The sequence below is a fragment of the Lemur catta genome, chromosome 2, assembly GCF_020740605.2.
Source record: "Lemur catta isolate mLemCat1 chromosome 2, mLemCat1.pri, whole genome shotgun sequence".
NCBI classification, from domain to species: Eukaryota; Metazoa; Chordata; class Mammalia; order Primates; family Lemuridae; genus Lemur; species Lemur catta.
The window spans coordinates 104,113,190-104,132,661 of NC_059129.1; the positions used below are offsets into that span (position 1 = coordinate 104,113,190).

The 19,472-nt window shown below is 37.4% G+C and overlaps 1 protein-coding gene across 3 annotated transcripts in view; it reads right to left on the reverse strand.

Moving 5' to 3' along the window:
• Positions 1-430: 430 nt before the first annotated feature.
• LAMA4 (laminin subunit alpha 4) overlaps positions 431-19,472 on the reverse strand; it is a 132,887-nt gene continuing 113,845 nt past the window's right edge. For all 3 annotated transcript variants that reach the window (XM_045544208.1, XM_045544209.1, XM_045544207.1), the window contains exons 32-39: positions 13,491-13,678; positions 11,770-11,959; positions 9,877-10,032; positions 8,466-8,625; positions 6,815-6,945; positions 5,641-5,734; positions 5,038-5,157; positions 431-909 (exon numbers count right to left, since the gene is read on the reverse strand). In XM_045544208.1, the coding sequence (XP_045400164.1) occupies positions 764-909; positions 5,038-5,157; positions 5,641-5,734; positions 6,815-6,945; positions 8,466-8,625; positions 9,877-10,032; positions 11,770-11,959; positions 13,491-13,678 (1,185 nt within the window). In that variant the 3' untranslated portion in view covers positions 431-763. The remainder of the gene's footprint in view (positions 910-5,037; positions 5,158-5,640; positions 5,735-6,814; positions 6,946-8,465; positions 8,626-9,876; positions 10,033-11,769; positions 11,960-13,490; positions 13,679-19,472) is intronic.

A 19,472-nucleotide genomic window follows, 5' to 3' on the forward strand; every position in this document is an offset into this window, starting at 1 on the left:
TTGCTATTAAATTGAATTTTATGATTTTGTCCTACTCTCTTTCCTGTGATGTCCTTGATGATTCCTATAGAACACACAATAATAAGCAACAGTAATTTCCTACAGGAGCCTTCCCTCATGTATAATTTTATTTTTCTTTTAAGGAGATAAGGTAGGATAAAAAGTAGTTTGTTTATACTATCATTTTGCTAGTAATCTGTTAGAAATTTACTTTCTTAAACCTCAATAATTGCTGCTATAGAACTAAAATATTCTTGTTACACTGATCGACCAAACAAAAGTGCTAAAAGCAAATCTATCATCTAATTTTATATTATATGTAAATTAGTAAATCTTTTCAAGATAAAGAAAGGTAGCTTAGGACAAAGATACTTTGGTATATATTGAACATTATCTTCCCTGAAAGAAAGATGAATCTGAGAATCTAACAGTACTTTAAAAATGTGTGCCAGTGTTTATTTAGAATCCCTTCTATTTTATTAGAAACAGGAACAGTAATTTCACCAGTAGGAAGTAAGTGTGTGCTTTCAATACAAGTAAGTTTACCACTCCTTCGATTGTTGTCCATTGCAGACATTTTGGATCCAAGGTAAGGATCCAAATGAGAAAGAAGAAGCATCCAGTCCTTGATGATTGATTTAAGTCCTGTTCAACTAGATGAACGCTTCCATCAGAAGGAAGAGTTGCTGTTCCTTCTGGCTGGCTTTGTGTTTATTTCAGTGCTCTAAAGAACTTTGAACTTGGGCAGCTGTGTTCTGTCGTGTCAGGCTGCTGGACAGGAGTTGATGCTCACTGCACCGCTGACCAGGGCTGCTTTACTGAAGCTCACTGGGCGCCCATCAATCACAAAGTGGCGGATGCAGCCTGTGAAAGGTTTGCTGGGGGCCAAGCGTGGTGTCAGGAGAGACTCTGAAAAGAGAAAGAAAGAAAAACAAAGATCGCAATTGAGGCATTCCAAGCCCAAATATTACTTCTGGGTAAAAAAAACATGTCAAAAATGGAATATAGTTGTAATTGAATCATTTCTCAGGAACATTATTTGCTTTTGAAGTAATATGAACATGTGGTAATTTTAATGTTTTGCCACGTTTTCCATGACCATATTTCTGGGTATTGAAGCTGTCTTCCAAGGCTGAAATTTACCACTTAAATGTAAAGCCTCAGCAGTGAACTTTCATGATCTATGTATGGTTTTTAAAGTTGATTTCACCTGGGCCTTAGTTATATTTATTGCATACTTTGCTAAAAAGGTGGAAAGAAATTTTAGCTTCTACACTATTTTTGGATTTGGTTAGTGTTTCTGTTTAATTCATTATCTTTCACCATTAAGCCTCCACATTTTTGCCAAGCTCACAAAATATAATGAGAAAATAATGAATTCAAATAAACTAAAATTTAATTTTTCTGAGCTCAGGGTTTAAGAACTATAAATAGGGTAATGATAACTAGCTTAATCTTCATGTGAACACAGGTGCCCTGTGGTATGCCAGGGGAACTTTCTCCCCTTATCTTAATTAGAGATCTGGAAGCAACCTTATGCTTATTAATTGTACAGTCACAATTAAATGTGTTGGAATGATAGAAGCTATATAATTTAAAACAATTTAGAGAGCTTAGAAATATCATAAAATTAAAATCCATTTAGTCAAAGCTTATTGTTATGTACAAATAGCTATGTGAGCAGTAGCAGATAAAGGATGGAAAATACTCAGAAATCAGTAACTCAAGGAAGAACATAAAAGAGGACAGCAAATTAAACATCAGCAAGCAGCTGTAATAAGTTTTCTAAGCAATGTAGAGTCAGAATATGCAGAACCTACATACTGGAAACAAATCATGGAAATGGCATTTCATATTTAGAATGATAATCATAAAGTTTTAGATTTGGAAGGGGCCTGAGAGATCAATTTCCTTTATTATCTTAAGATTAGTATGACAATATATATTCCTCAAGCCTGCTCAGTATACTTCATTGTCAAAATAAAAAATGAGTGATCAGGAAAGATTGTAAGAGGTAGAAACATCTAATGCTTCTACTTATTTTGGAGACTAGATTTAGAACATAGGTTTTGATTCTGCCCAAGTTTGCCCCCCTTTGGTTCATGGGGGAAATCATCCAGAGGTAATAATTCATATAGCAATTATGGTCTGCATAATTTACCACACAATTAATTGTAGCTAGTGACAGTAAAGTGCCCTTGAATACTAAAGATTTGATTAATAAAATCAATGCATTATTTTAAGAGAATGTTACCCAGGTTGAAGGCTTGACTATATACAGAATAATGCAGGATTTTTAGTAGAGAAATGAATAGTTCAACTCACATGTGGGCTACATTAACTGAAAAATTTCCTTAACTTTTAATTTTGATTTTAAAATTATCATACACTAAAGTTGACTTTTTTTAGTGTGTAGTTATATGAATTTTATGCATTAGCTTTTTATCGATAGAAATAATGAGTCACTAGGGTTCTGAGTGACACAAGAGAACTGGTAAAGATTCCAAGAGAATTCGATGCGTGTAGGAGTTTTTATTTATGCTTCATTTCTTTAGTTATCCTTCTTAATGCTCTGGTTTCTGATGTGATTTTAGTAGAACTATTCTTGAATAGCTCAAAATGATATAATTAATTACATTTAGCTTAAATTATAATTGCTTTTGTTCTGGGCTTGCTGGCATGATTCATGATGGAATTAAAAGCTGCACTGGTGCAGGGGGCTGGTGGTTAGGCCCCCCTGGCCTGCTAGTTCCCGTGTGCTGGCTCATTAGCTAAAGTTTGCTATTCGTTATATGTCTCAAGCCGTCTGAATTTGGCTTCAGGTACATCTTACCCATCCAGTCTGTGGAGCTTAGCAACTCTTGTAGTGAAGCAGTGTGTGAGGCTGGGATCAGAGAGTGAAAACAAACAAAAATCAGAGAGAAATATTTGTTTGAATGATGTAGTAAGCGCTTTGGGTACAGAGTGAAGAACAAATACTATAACTTCTGTGAGGGAGGGCCATGCTTGTTTTGTCCATCTCCTGGACCCTAACACGGTGCTTAATAGACAATCCATGTTGTATGTTGAATGAAGTTATGTTCCCTGCCAGCAGGAGTGTAGCCAGCAAGGAGTATACTATTTAGCTTCAACAATATTTTGTGTTAAGTGCTGCAACAGTGGTATACATACACATTCTAGGGTGAATGGGCATGAGGGTAAGTAGAAGTCTGAGCTTAGTCCCAAAGGTCAATAAGGAGCAAGGTTGGGGAGGAGTGGGAGAAGTTGCTCCTTAAAAAAGTACTAGGAGAGGAAAGGAAGAGCATTTCCCAGAAATTGAGGCCCTGTGCACTTGTGCAAAGATCTGGAGCGAAGAGAGCATCACTGAACATTTATAGGGAACCGTAGGTCCCAGAAGGTATGGGGAGACCCCAGATGCAGGGGCAAGGGGGGCAATTAAGTCATCTTAATTCACTGCAACCTCAAACTCCTGGGCTAAAGCAATCTTCCTGCCTCAGCCTCCTGAGTAGCTGTCACTACAGGCACACACCACCATGCCTGGTTAATTTTTCTATTTTTTGTAGAGATGGGGTCTTGCATTTTCTCAGGCTGGTCTCGAACTCCTGGCCTCAGGTGATCCTCCTGCCTCAGCCTCCCAGAGTGCTAGGATTACAGGTGTGAACCACCATGTCCAGCATATATGCTTAATTTTATCTGTGCTTTCTCATTCTCAAAGCATTTTCTGCCTTTACAGGATTCAGTCTAAAATAATCTAGTTAGGAGATTATTAAAATCCCCACCAGGCCAAGTGTAGAAGGAAAAATATCACATGTTCTCACTCATATACGGGAGCTAAAAAAGTGGATCTCATGGAGATAGAGAGGAGACTGGTGTCTGTGGCCATAACACCCTGAATACACCTGATCTTGTCTGATCTTGGAAGCTAAGCAGGGTCGGGCCTGGTTAGTACTTGGATGGGAGAGGAGAATGGTGATTACCAGAGGCTGGGAAGGGTAGGGGGAAGGGGTGAAGAAGAGAAGTTGGTTAATGGGTACAAAAATACAGTAAGATCGAAGGAATAAGTTCCAGTATTCGATAGTACAGTAATTTATTGTATATGTCAAATTAACTAGAAGATAAGAATTGTAATGTCCCCAACACAAAGAGAAGATAAATGTTTGAGGAGATGAATATCTCAATTACCCTGATTTCAACATTATATATTTTATACAGGTAGCAAAATATTACATGTACACCCAAAACATGTACAACTATAATGTGTCAATAAAAAAATCCCCACCAAATTCTAGATGGAAAAGCTTGGTTGCCTAATTCTTATATCCCTATCCCCAGCTACAGCATTCAGTTTTTCCAAGTTAGTGAAATGTGTAAAAACAAATGCATTCAACATAAGGACATGGTCCTTTCTTCAGAGGTTTAAAACAATTGGGGGACGGGGGCGCCCATAAGTATCCTCCTATCACTGTTCTGGATTATCCACCATTCTTGGCAGATGATAGCAGTGGTTACTGATGATGTTTACAGAGTTGCAGCTGGGAACCTCTCTTAGGGATTGTCACTACATAGACACAACAGAACGTATGGTCTGCAGCTGTTTTTTGCAATTCAGACTAATTGTGGATAAGGAGAACTGTCCATTCTTTCCTACTAAGGAAGGGAGTAATTATCAGCAAGCTTAATCTTCCAAGGTTCTCAGATCCTAGAGCAGTATTAGCAAATGAGTGTTCTTTGTGTTATAGATAAAATAGAGCATATGTTTCACAATGTATGTGTGTGGTATGTACTTAAATGGGCGAGAAAAAAATGAGCAAATATGGCAAGGAGAGAGTCATATCTACTGGTTAGAATGCTGGGGTCTAGGTCTTATGTGTCACTTTGTTGTGCTTTTCCCATTAATGAACACTGTATATAAAATCTTTTGAATTATTAGGTGAATTATGAAAACACATGGCTCAATTCTTTAATACCGTAATAACAATTACAAAAACTTACTATTTTTTTGGATTTGGAAACTTTTCCCTTTTAAATAACATTTACCTGGAACACCTCCAACAAACACAGGCTCCCTGTGATCAACTGGTTTTGGATTCAGGGGTCCAACCACATGGTTCACTTCAGAGTCTACATCCAACTGAACCACATTTGAATCTCTGATAACTGAAATACAGGAAAAAGATTGGTCACACGTGGCACTAGAATGATGAATTTTCACATGAAAGAGACTAATTTATCACAGTAATAGCTTTTATTTATTCCAGAATAAAACCCCACACTTTCTCATATATTGTTGAAAACATCAATGATGTCTAACAATGTTTAATCAAACAATCATTGTAACATTTTCCTTTGAAAGGGAGAATGTTTTGGATACTCTCGCATTACCTTTTTGCTCCATAAGTTATGTATTATTTAAACAACTACCCAGCATTATTTTGGCAGCTTTCACTTTTTCAAATTACATGTGAGTTCAATACACATATTTTAGTAAAATAACACTTGATACTCTTATCTTGGCTACTTTTAGACTTTAGTCCATCACCTATCATATATTATAGTCTAGATTTGCCAGGTCATCATCCCACAGGTGGGTGTGCAGGCTCATCTTTATAAAGGAAACCCAGGACACTCAGCTTTTCTCACCTGTAATTCTGTGCCATCTGCCATCACAGAGACTCTGCTTGGGTATTACTAAGGTAGAAAAGTCTCTGATGCCATTATTGACTTTCACTATGACCTGCAAAAGACATGGCACATTATATAATTTAGTTTCGTTTCTCCTTATTGTTAGAAAACTAAATTTCTTAAATAATTTACCAGTGAAGCAGTACTTTTAACAAATACCCACACATGATTAACTTTGCAATTTGAACACAAGGGGTCACTCTTTGGTAGGCTATAGTTTATACTAGGCTTGCTCCTTGGAGAGAAAGCAAAATAATCACACAGGAGAAAATAAAATAGGAAGAGAAAGACAATAAGAAATAGAATGAATTCCTTTAATTTCTAAAGATGGAGTGTGTTATTCAAAGCAAATTAAAGCATTGGTGAAAAGCATGGACCTTGAAGGCAGACTTATCTTACTCTCTGCCTCAGTTTTCTCATTTATAAAATAAGACTGATAATATTACCTATATCATAGAGATGCTGGGAGGATTAAATGAGTTAATCCACAAGAGCGTTTAGAATGGTACCTGACACATAGTAAGCACCAAGTAAGGATAACTTTTATTGTTACATGGTTTATTATAGTTTAATAGAACATACTAGGCCTCATAAAAATCCATTGTATTAAGTTAGAATATGGTTTTTCATACATATTTACTTGAGTACCTTCATTGATATTCTTTAGTAATATTTTAGGATGAGAGTGGTATTTATAACAAAATTTTTTATTTTTAGCAATTGAGAATAATATGTATATTTATAGATCATATGTCTATATATCTGATATACATGTATTATATCAGATATACATAAAGCTATTTAGAAAGGTGTTTTAGTGTTTGTTGATTTTGATAATTGGTTATATTTGCTGCTTCCTCTTTTAGTTCTTTTGTTAAAATTCTTTATGTTGTTATTGGTGATCTTTTTTTGGTAACTTTGCCATATTTTCATGACTGTTCTAATCAAATCAACTCCCAACATATGAATCTGAATCCAAATATTGCCCACATTTAAATTTCACATTACAGGTCCCCTATTTTTTTTTCCAGTCAGGAAAGATTTATGAAATAATTCTGTGAAATAAATCTGCTTCAGATCTGCAATCCAAGGTTAGATGAAACAAATTGTTAAGAAAGTTTTAAAACGCTACCTGCCCATTTTTCATGTGGACATTTAGGTACTCCCCATTGACACTGTGGCCGTGGACAAGGGTTCCGGAACTGCTTCTAGGACGGACTTCAAATGCAATTTCAAACTTCAATCCAATATTGAAAGACTCATCTGTGGAGAGAAAGCCTATAAACTCTCAAGAACAGCAAAATAGACTTTGTAACTATGGCACGATTTTGTAATTATCCATTTTTGTATCTGTTTTTGAAAGTTTGATGCGTTTTTCAACAGATGAGTAGAGAGTGACTTTTCCATGTCAAACTCACTGTGGAAAGCTCTGTGAGGTACTAAGGTAACTAACATATCACGACTGTCGTGGGGCATGAGTCTGGGAACAGCACACTAAAAATACGTGCTATGGGAGTTCAGGAAAGAATAAATTAATTCCCAATAGCAGCACCATTCAATATTTCACAAATGAGGAGGACAGGGCAGAGGAAGTGGCTTGAACACAGGTGCGGAGGCTGGAATGCTTGGGGAGCACTGTGAAGGCCCGTGTGGCCGGATTGTTCCTGCAAGGGGAGGAGGAGGTGAGCAGGGAGCCGCACGGGGAAGGGCCCTAATGCTGAAGTATGTAAGTTAGATTTTATTTTGCAGTCACTGAGCAAAGGAGATGACTTGATTAGACATACATTTTAAAATAATTCTTAAACAAAAACCTAACTGGTGCCAGTGCTGCAGAGCATTTCAGAGAAGAGAGAAAGAGAGCAACAAAGCATTTCGGAGCTGTCATTGAGGTGATCCAAGAAAATTCTTACTAAGAATAGCTGTATTCACTCCAAGAGACTCATTGCAAAGCTGGGCATCTTAATAAGGTTCACTTGATGTATCTCCTTATAAATCACTTTTTAATTTTTCCTGGTATTAGCTAATGTTCATGGAGTAGCACATTAATTGTGCAGTTTGTTATGCATTTCACACTGTCCAAAACTTTAGTGTTCTTAACACTGAAATTCAATGAAGGGCTGAGAAATGTGAGTGTAGGTGTTTTAGTAGGAATAAAGTGGGTGGGGCAGAGAAGGAAAGTGAAATCATGAGCCAAAGAGAGGAAATACTGCCTCTGGTTATTCTATTGGACATGGTGCTAGTTTTAAAAAAATATACTAGGCTGCCTTGTAATTTCTTTATTCAGGGAATGTACAGAGTGCCGAAGTGCCTTGAGGGCAGGGAACTGCCATACAGGAGGCACACACCATAAAAACTATTGAATGAATGAGAGAGTAATGGTCCAGGAGAATAAACATCCAGAAATAAACTTTCTGAAGCATGGTGTTGTCTGCTGGTGTTGCAGGTCAGGGGGAGGAAGTGGGACTCCCTTTAGAGGGACAATGGTTCATGCTAAGGGAACAGAGCAAGACCTAGAGGAGCAGCACAGGCAGTTCTAAAGGAGCTGAGATGGTCTGCATCCAGAAGTTTGGCGGCTGTGGAGAAGCTCTGGTCAGGGCAAACAAACAGGGAGGGTGTGGAATGGTAGGAGGGGAGAAGGGTGGTCCTTCTGGAAAGAGATCATTTTCTAGGGCTGAGTTTGGCATTCTTAAATTTTAACTCTGGGCCTGATATTCCATGTTTATCATCTACAGGAAAGAAGCATTTCATAATTCATGTTTTTTTTTTAGCATAACTCATGTTACCTAGAACCACGTATCCTCCTTCTGTTGAAAAGTAAGTTCCTGTTTCCATCGGACCTTCAAAACAAGGGGTCACGCTAAATGTCTGAGAAGGAGACGTGATGGAGGCCCCATTGAGCTGGAGATTGCTGAGACAGCCACTGAGACTGTAGACTGAATTAATCTGAGAGAAGAAGACATACCTTAAAATCCATTTTCTCAACACAGATGGGGAAGCAAAATGAGGGGGTTTGAGTTCTGAGAGAAACCAAGTCATTCCTCATTTTATTTATTTTAGCTATCTGAATGATCAATACTTTTTCAGGTAGTTGGCTTTTTAACTAGTTCTTTGAAGCTGGAATTTTTTTAATTGATGTTACCCTGCAGTAATTAAGCTACGTAAATTTTTACATAACAACTTGATAAAATAAAGTACAGCTGTGGTTTTCAAATTGAGTATTAGAGATATTCTGTTTTGTTTTCCTTCAAGAATGACAGCTGTGCCCAAGATCACTTAATGCTGATGAAGGCTAGCAAAGTTCTTAACTTAATCTACTGTAGCTAAATAAACAGCAGAAGGCTTGCATTTCTGGTTTCATTAGCTGCCTCTGTGGTTGAGAATTTCTCATATCACAGAACATGAAACTTGGTCCACTTTAGACAACTGATTTCACACCGCATTTAGAAATCTTTTAAAGAGGTTGACATGGAATTGGGGCTGCTTATTTAAAATATAATTATAATCTAAACCTTTTGCTTTGTCTACATATATTAATGGATCTTAGAAATGTATTATTAATATTTTGTGCTAAAATCAAATCTATTAATATATTTATGTTAAGAAAAACTTAGTCCTTTGAGACGTTTTCTTTACTACTAAATATTTTTGAAAGGTGAAATATTTTTAATTTTTAAATTACAAAAATAATGTTTCTTACTATATTCTCACTTATCCCCAGGGTAACCACATTTCCTTGCACATTTACAAATTGTGTGTGTGTGTGTGTGTGTGTGTGTGTGTGTGTGTGTGTGTGTATGTGTAAGAAACAAAAACGGGATTGTAGTTTTCATAATGACCTACAACTTTTTTTGATCAATAATATGGAATGACTTGCTTTCTTCTGTTATCTCTTTATATTAGGAGTAAAGAGTACTTGTTGAACAAATAAAATTCCCTCGAGACATAAATTTTCATGATAATTTGTATCTCTGAAAATTGTTTTCATTTCACATCTACTTTAGAATGAAAAGATCACTCCTGGTTTTGTAATGTGACAGGCAGACAGCCCACAGGAAAATACTTACTTTGATATCTCATCTCCAGCCAAACTACAAATTTACTCTTGCTAGTTTCCTAATCTGTAAAATGAGGGCCTTGATTAAGTGATATTTCAGCCCTTAAGGTCCATGGCTCTACCTGGTCATGCTGGCTTACCTGGACATTTTTCACAGCCCTTCCCGGAGCCACACCTCCCAAATAAATGGGACCCTTGATTTTCCAGGTAGCTCCAGTAGGAGGAAGACTTTCTTCTAGGACTCGAAGACCGTCTATTATCAGTCGGCCACTGCTCTTTTCCCGAATAAATATCACCTGAATGGAGAGAAGGAAAAGGGAAAAACTCAGGTACATATCAAGATTGGGGAAAAGGCTGTGTTGCCTCTCCTCCCAACTTTGCTATTGCAGTGCTGTGGGAAATCTGCAGAAAGTTTATTTTAAAACGTAGTATCTTTTCCGAAGGTCAAGAGTTTGTCTCTTCCTCTGTTTAGTAGGCTTCTGGCAATCCAGTTTGTAAAATGACAGAAACTTTATGCCTTATTTGGTTCTGTTATGTTGTATAGCGTATGCTTTATTGTGAGTTATCTCCAGGCCTCCGTGCTTTGTAAACATAAGTGTATTTTCCTGCTCACCTTCGATTTACCATTTCATGTGTTAGAGGAAGTGATCCGTGTTTTCTGACCTTTAGATAGAATGATTTAAAGCTACAGGCTTAATTTCTGAATATAGCTTATATTTAGCTCAGTTCTCTGGGAAGCTCTTTCCAGTTGACCAGCCCACATGTTATCTCCCTCCCTCAAGCTTGTAATTAACTGTAAATCCATCTTACATTGCCATTACTACCCACTGATTTCTTTCAATATTTATGTGTTCCTCCTGTGATATCCTGTCTTCCTGATTCACTCTTCACTTTGCGTCTTCCACAGTTTAGCCTATAAAAGACACTCAGTAATAATTGTTGAAAATTAAAAAGGTATAGGCAGTAAAAACAAGTTAAGTGAAAAATCAATAGAAACCAAACTTCAATCCTAGCACTCTGGGAGGCCGAGGCAGGAGGATCACTTGAGGTCAGGAGTTCGAGACCAGCCTGAGCAAGAGCGAGACCCCTTATCTACTAAAAATAAAAAGAAATTATCTGGACAACTAAAAATATATGTAGAAAAAATTAGCTGGGCATGCCTGTAGTCCCAGCTACTTGGGAGGCTGAGGCAGGAGGATCACTTGAGCCTAAGAGTTTGAGGTTGTTGTGAGCTATGCTGACACCATGGCACTCTAGCCCTGCACAACAGAGTGAGACTCTGTCTCCAAAAAAAAAAAAAGAAACCAAACTTCAGTTTATGCTGGCCACTGATCCTTTGTTTAAAATAATTACACTCAGCCTGCATTTCTTTTTAAATAGTATTGTTACAGTCTGAGTTTTGCACCAAAAAATCATTAATCTGCCATTCTGCTTCTGTAAAACCTGCTTGCTCCTGCTTGCTACCCCCAACACAGAAATTCCTAAGTGACTGCAACACCCATGTTCTGCGTAAAATGATTACAGCCCCCATGTTTTGTGTGAAGCTATTACGACACTCATGCTTTGCGTGAACAAGATATGGCCCAGAGCCCAAACTGCCCAGATCCTGTTACACCAAAGATAAGAAAATGATATCATGCTTACTCAAGGCTTTTTGTACACGTGCTTGCTCTGTCTTAGTAATTGTCCACCCACAAACTTACAATATAAAAACTTTCTGTTTCAAAGGCTCACTGCTGCTTTCTGTGCTGCCTTTGGGTGGTGCAGAGAGTAGTCGCTGGCCAGCTAATAAAGACTCCTGATTTGGCTCAGTTCGGTCTTTAGGTGGTCATTTCTCGCATCTCAGACCATAACAGTATGTTTTGAAATTTTTATAAGGAATTGATAAAAGTTTTTGAAATTGAAGTCTGAGTGTACAGCAGCAGAATTTTATAATGGCTATTTCTCTGGAGAGATCAATGGTGGGACATTAGTGTCAGTCCATTTGACAACGGTACATTTGCTGATAATGCTGTTCTCTGCCCTCAACTTACATCATGCCACGATCCATCATTGTATTTCTCCTGGCTCCTAATCTTCAGTTTCTTGTGGCCAACATTAAACATGAAAATCAAGCGGCCATGGGCCAAAAATAGAGTCATGAAGTCATTCTCTTCTTGATCGGAGACATAGAAAATCATCCCATGGGAGGAACGAGTTTTCAGACGAATGGAAAACTGAGATCTGGTAAATGAAAAGAAAAAGCTTACTATATGTAAAATGAGACTGAGGATAATCTCTAACTTCTCAAAGTAATACAGTGTAAGGAAGAATGAATAAGTAGCCATTCTATCTAATCTAAACCAATATCACTTCTAATTATTCCCTGAGTATTATTAATGAATATTGAGTAAGCATGGCTAGCTCAAAAATGTAAATTCTCTACTTCCTTATACAACAGGGATATATTCCACATCTAAGGAAGTGTTTTTTCATTTAAGGATCTTATTTCAAAATGTCTGGCTTTGAAAATATGGTTGCAATTTTCTAAAAATCTATATGTTAAAGACTCTTATCCATGTGGATAAAATACCAGTGCATAATTAGTATGCATACATTTGAATAGAAATGATATTATTTGTGTACTAAGATACAAATTAAATTTTTCCCCCAGTAAAAATTAATTGATGGATATCACATATTGAAAACATGTTAAAAGTAGCCACCTGAGTGTGTAGAAATTAACCAAAACTTTCTGGAAATTTAGTTCCAGGCTATGGATAAAGATACATTTATTAGGTTAACTTCTACTTTGATTAAATTATTCCTGAAGAATACAAGATACTGATTCTGCCTATTAGGAAAGTAGCAAATTAGAAGGCATTAGAGATTTCTTACTGGATGCATTGCCTGTATGAATGTTTGAAAGAGTTGTGTAAACCTAGGCCAGGTGCAGTGGCTCATGCCTGCAATCCCAGAACTTTGGGAGGCTAAGGCTGGAGAATCACTTGAGGCCAGGAGTTAGAGACCAGCCTGGGCAATATAGCAAGACCTCTGTCTCTACAAAAATCTAAAAAAATTAGCTGAGTGCAGTGGTGTGCGCTTGTAGTACTAGCTGCTCAGGAGGCTGTGGTGGGAGGATTGCTTGAGCCCAGGAGTTCCAGCCTGAGTAACAGAGCGAGACCCTGTCTCTGAAAAAACAAAAACACCCCCCCCAAAACCTATGTAAAAATATTTGGGCTCTAAAACTTTAAAAACAAATCTTCAATAATTGTAAATAACCTAGAGATTTGTGAAATACTGGGAGGAGGTGATGGGGTTTGAGACAGGTGGAGGGGCAATACAATACATACAAGCATCATTGTATTTTTAGTGTCTTTCCTTATTAACCTTCTAGCAGTTAGAATACATTCCCATTTATAATCTGAAAGCAATTTGTATGGGGAAGGGCAGGTGATGTCAATGTTAGGTAATCGGTCATTTGAAACTTGTTCCATCTTCCTTTCCTTGATTGACTTTTCTTTTTGATCAAATACATCAAACTCCTGGGAGAATGCTGTTTTATGCACCTTACATTTAGGGGAAAAGTCACAGAGAATGTAATTTATTGGAAAGCATAAATCATGTACTATTTAGTATTTATTTTGATGATAAAATAATAGGATTAATGTGGCACAGAAAGGAAAGGATCACAGGGAAAAAGATGACATGTGGCAAACAAGGATGGAGCCTAGTTTTGTCATTAATTTTCTAGAAGTATAGTGTGTTAATTTACTTTTCACCAAAATCTCCTCTTAAGTGTTCAAATTCTTGGCGGCTGTTGGCTGTTCCTCCATATTGATAGGCGTGCTCTATTGCCCTAGGGCTGTTGGAAAGGTGGCAGTGAGAGTCTCTGGGAGTATTCCGCTCTAGGAATTTCAGGCCAACAGGATCCCAGGAAGGTGCATCTTTACTTTTCTCTCCCTATCAAAACAGGAAATAAATCAAATTAAGGGATAAAAGTGACACACTAGCAGCAAAAATTAATTTGTAATGTCCTCATCACTAATAATAATAAGAAAAGCTGCATAGTATTTGTACATTTTCCATTCAAATATTAGGCCCCTGCCTAATATTTCCCTCCCTCTACCACTATAAGCAAATGACAGCAATAGCTGCAGCAGTAACAACGACATAACGTGTTAACAAACCCAAGATTCTAATCCGTGATAGTAAAGCAGAGTTAAACTGAAGCTATAGATAACTGCTCTATCATATAAATTAAGTGCACATCTAAACAACAGTGAAAAGTTGGAAATAAACCCTGAGAGAATCAATCAATAAAACCCCATATAGGCATCAATATTACTTTATAAACAGATTATTATTTATACATGTAGTGTAAAAAGTTAACATACTTAGCAACATCTTCAAAATACTTAAAAATATTTTTGGTGATAGGATATGTAGCAAAATTTTTTGTGAAAGGATAGAGAACAATTTTAAAATATTTTATCATGCTCTTAAAATTGTACTCTGTTAATATTTAAAGTTGTGAAAGTATAGCCTAATATTTAATGAGTATTTAGTTTTAATTTCTGAAGCAAAATAAAAGTAAATGCAAATAAATCCAAGCATTTAGTTATTTATTCAAGCTTTGAATATCGAATGTTTGAGTATCGAATGGGTAGAAGTGGAGGGAAAGAAGTCAATGTTTCTATATGCCTTCCGCGGGTGGTGCACGGTGGGGAATAGAAAAGTGAGTGAGAAATGATTCCTGTTTTTTAAGGAACAGAAAATCAATTTGGAGAAACAGGTATATAAATAACAAATTGGAAAACAGGTGGGTGCTAGTTAGAAAGGACCTTACATGACTTGCTAGAGTCAAAGGAAGGGCTGATAGGGGAGGAAATGCATGGCAGCAGGGAGGAAAGGGGAGAGCATAGCAAGAGCCAGGATTAGAAAAGACAAGTTCTCATTCAGGATTATTGGAGGAGCACACACATTTATTTTCCTCTCTCCCTAATTCCCACTGAAATGTCAGAAGAACTATACACAGAAAAATAACCCACAGCAGTCCTGGGAATCTAGAAGGGTTTCTACTAGCAGAAAGAAGCAGTGTGAAATTTCTGGAAGATATAATGCAGATTGGAACAGACCTGGCAATAAAATCCTTAATCCTGTATGGGCAAAAGACCTCCAAAAAGTCAGCGTTTCAGCCAAACTCCAGAATTACCCTCAAAATCTAGATGTAGTGGGCAGAAGGCAGGTTAATTAATTAAAGGGCAGACCAGCTGTGCCAGCTTCCTGCTTTTGGGGCAGCAGATCTTACAGTCAGGTTCTGGCAGCAGAGTCTCTCAGGGTGGCGGTTAGGTTGGAGAAAAAGAGATTGGAGCTCACAGCTTCACACATTCCAAAGGAAAGCCCACCTGGATCCACCAGTCCCTCTTCTCCTCCTTACATTAGTCATCAGGACTCAGAACCTGAATCACTGCTACAGAAGCAACGTTTCTCTCTTAGATGAAGGAAATACACCCAGTGACCAATAATTTTTGGTCCAGGTGCTCACCTGCAAATAATGGCCATAGCTTCAAGCCATAGGTGGGCAGAATGGGCTGGAGTGGGGCTGCAGGGAGATTCTTTTCCTCTAAGATGTCTTAAGAAATTTCCCCAAACCCAGGCTGTGTGTCAATCCTTACAATAACATGCCTTATAATGGGAGATACGATCACCTTTGTCTCAGTGAGGGGCCCAGCTGGAAATCCTTTGCACAGGGCCTGGAGGGTGGGGGCAAGAGAGTGGGATGGGGTGGGAATTGGGGACTTTCCCCAACTCTGGTTGCTCCCTGTTCTCTCCATTTCGATGGCAAGGATCTCACTCTTTCTTAACCAGTGTATCCACTTAGCTCTAGAGGCTTAGGAAAGCATGGGGTTATTAGAAACAGGACATTCTCAATTTACCAGCCTTGCCTTACTGTGCTTCAATGTGTGAGACATGAACTAGACTGTCTCTCATCTGCTGCAAAAATTAATAAACTCTGGTATCTTTATATATGGCAACCAAATACTCTAAATCCTCTGTGGATATATGCTCTTAATAATGATAAACAAGACAAGTTATAACTTGATTACTACTATACACAGAGTCTCAGTTTATTATCCTAAAATGGGTATGTGCATAGGGATTCTCATTAAACCCCACTAGAGTTTAACTTTACCAGTGTAATGTTTTTCTCTGAGGCCCTATTAATTTCAATTTCACTGGTGGCACTAATTTCAATTTAGCAAGACTCCTTTGTCAGATAACAGCCAAGCTAGTTGAGCTACTGAAGAAAAAGAGAACAATGTGTTATAAGGGTATAGGGGTATCTTACACAATCCAAGAGAAGATAGTATAGTGGGGTCCCACCAGGGCCCAGAACAAGGAATTGAAAAGCCAGAGTGAATCAGGGCACTCCCTTTCTGGAGGTTTCTGGTATCTCAGCTTTGATTCTCAGTATCTACTTTCATTTTCCTTTTTCTGCAGGACAGCTTTCTGCTTTTCATTCTTTCTATAAAGCAAATTTTTTTTCTCTACATGATTAACATAGAGCTCTTAGGTTTACATCTTTTCTATTCAATGACCAGCTCAGGTTAGTCTCTCTGAGTTCTATGTTTCTAAGGAAGAGAATCTGACAGCCCAGCTTAATTCATATGATCTACTTTGATCCAGTGATCTATATCCAGGGAAAGGAGGTTGTACATCTAAAAGAGGGCCTGCCTGGTGGGTAGGGAACCAGTTCTTAGAGAAGAGGTGGTTGGCCAGATACCCCAGAATGATGTCTATCACTGTACATAAAATGTTCATTATTATGTTAAACACCTAATGAGAAACTACTTTCCCAATTGAATTGGAAACATAAAAATTATGAAAAATTTTAAGGCTGGAATGAATATAGGTGGTAATACAGGTATCCTCAAATACCCCTGGGGAATATAAATCAATGTTACACTTTTGGAAAGTAATTTGCCTTGATCCAGTAATTCTATCTCTAAGAATCCATCCTAAAGATTTATTCAGCAATATACCAAAGATTTATGCACAAGGATCTTCACCCATTAAAGGAGAAAACTGGAAACAAAATCTATTAATGATTAAATGAATTATAATAAATGCATAAAATGGGATATTAGGAAGTGATTGTGAAAATAAATTATTATAATACTAATTACTTTGATGCAGAATTGATAAAAATTTAAATCAGAGGCCACAAATTTTTCTTGGTAGCTATTTATGAAGCTATTGAAACAAGGGTAAATACAAGAAAAGATTAGCCAACAATGACATTCTAGTTACCATAAAATATAAGTGAAATCTATAGTGATTCTGTATCTTGTTATTACAAAGTTGAGTTTCTGTCTAAGACTATTTATCATAAAGGTTAAAAGGTTTTCTATAATATGGAAAAGGCTGTGTTAATGTTGAAAAGTTTGTGTTAGTAGGGCTGTTGATTGTAATCTCGAAACTGAATGTTAGAAAATTACATTTTATAGACAGTTTCATTTAGAAAACTAGGTTCATTTAAAGCAAATTGTGTTTGCTTTAGAAGGCTGCTCTCCCTCATAAATCTGTGATGTTAACCTGCTGCCTATGACAATAACCAGTGTTGAAGTGCCAGCTACAATATTTTTAGGGTAAGCCTTTTAGTATCAATGTATGAAGGTGATAGTAGAATCCATCAGAATTTCATGGTATCCTCTGAAAAGTTCTTCATAGTATTTTGTAGCAAATCCTTTATAAAAATCAATGGAATTATCTATCTGCCTGAATCATTTAATCTTCCACATCAAATTCTGGAAACGATCCTGAAAAACTTCTAAGTTTTGATTATATATGAACAAAATTATTTTATTAACACTAAGAAATTGTGTGACAAAAGGAGAAGTTTCATGGGGATTTAAAAAAGTGGTCCACATATGCTCAAATATATGGGGAGGTACCCAAGACATAACAGTCAGGGGGAAGCTGGTGAAGACACTTCCTCTTGCTGACAGTCTAGAATCCAGCCTTGGAAGGCAACCAGTTCTTCTCCAGAAAAGACAGTCAATCTCATTAGCATTCAGAGAAATGCAAACCAAATCCTCAAAGAGGTGCCACATTTGTCCATTAGATTGTTAAAATTCTAGAAATTCGATTATATTTAGTATTGGCAATTGTGTGGGACAATAGGTTCTTTCAAATGTTTGTGGGACTATAAATTGGTATTGCCTCAATATGGAAAATGCACATTCCCTTAAGCCAAGCAATTCCACTTTTAGGAATCAATTCTCCAGAAACAGTCACAAAGCTTTACAGAGATATAATAACTAATATTCACTGGATGTTTATTTACTATATGCTTTGAACTGTGCTAAGTCCATTTCATTCATTAACTCACTTAATCTTTACTACCCTATGGTACAGTTAGCTAAATAGTTATCGAATGCATATTTGTGCATTGTTCTGGATGCTTAAGATACATCAGTGAACGAAACAGATAAACTTGCATTCTAGCAGAGGAGACAGACAATAAATAATAAACATAATAAATAAAAAATAATAATAAATTAAAATGTGGTAAGTGCTATGGAAAAATAGCAAATAGAAAAAGGCAAAAGGGATCAGTAGTACTGATGGGAGGCAGACTATGGTGTTAAAGAGGGGGTCAAGGTGAGTCATTGAGCAGAGATGAGAGCTGGGCAATCCTAGAAGGAAGAGAAGTTGTCTGTGCAGGTATTTGGGAGAAGAGTGGTCCAAGTAGAAGCAGAGCCCAAATAAAAAGCCTAAGATAGGAGTGCAGGTGACCTGTCCTAGGAATAGCGAAGAGGTTGGTGTGGGAGAAGAGTGAGTGGGGTAGGCAAGTGGGAAAAGATGAACTCAGAGAGGGAAAGGGGCATGGATCACATAGGGCCTCTGTGACTTGGGCTTTTACTCTGAGTGCCATGGGGGCCACTTTGAGAAGAGTGACATGATAGGATTTATATTTATAAGGATCTGACTGTTGTGTTGAGAATAGACTATCAGGAAACAGGTAGAAGCAAGGAGACCTGTTGAGAGGCTATTGCAACAATTCAGGTGAGAGATGATGGTGGCGTGGGCCAGGATGGGAGCACTGACACCTGAGTGCATTGTTAAATTTGGACCACGAAAGGGGTGGTGAGGGTTAGACTGAAAAAATGGAAAGGGATTGAGGCTTTCATTTGTAATGAAGGCAAATAACTTGCATGCTGGGAATGAGAAAGAACAGTAGTCAGAGAATGGAATTTTAGAACCCAAGATTTTGATGATGCAGTAGCTTTAGTTGATGTCACAGATCAACTGTGCATGTGAATAGTTGAAGTGAAGGTCAAGGAAGGAGGGGGAAATCAGGGTAAGAACAGAAACTTTAATAACTTCCATGATTGTGACAAAAGCCTGAGATGGTTACATAAAAGGAAATGATACTAGAGAATTATAGTACTAAATAACATGTATTATTTATACAAAAATTTATTTTTAGCACAGAGAAATTTTAACCACTGTAATGAGGTGTGAGTAAACAGCAGATTCAAACTGTTTCACTGGGAACAAGAATTGATGCAACAATCTTGGATGAGCCTGGAGGGCATTATGTTAAGTGAAATAAGACAGGCACAGAAAGATAAATACGCATGTTCTCACTCACACGTGGGAGCTAAAAAAGTTGAGTTCATAGAGGTAGAGAATATAACTGTGGTTCTTAGAGGTTAGGAAGGGTATGAGGGAGGGGAGGATAGGAAGA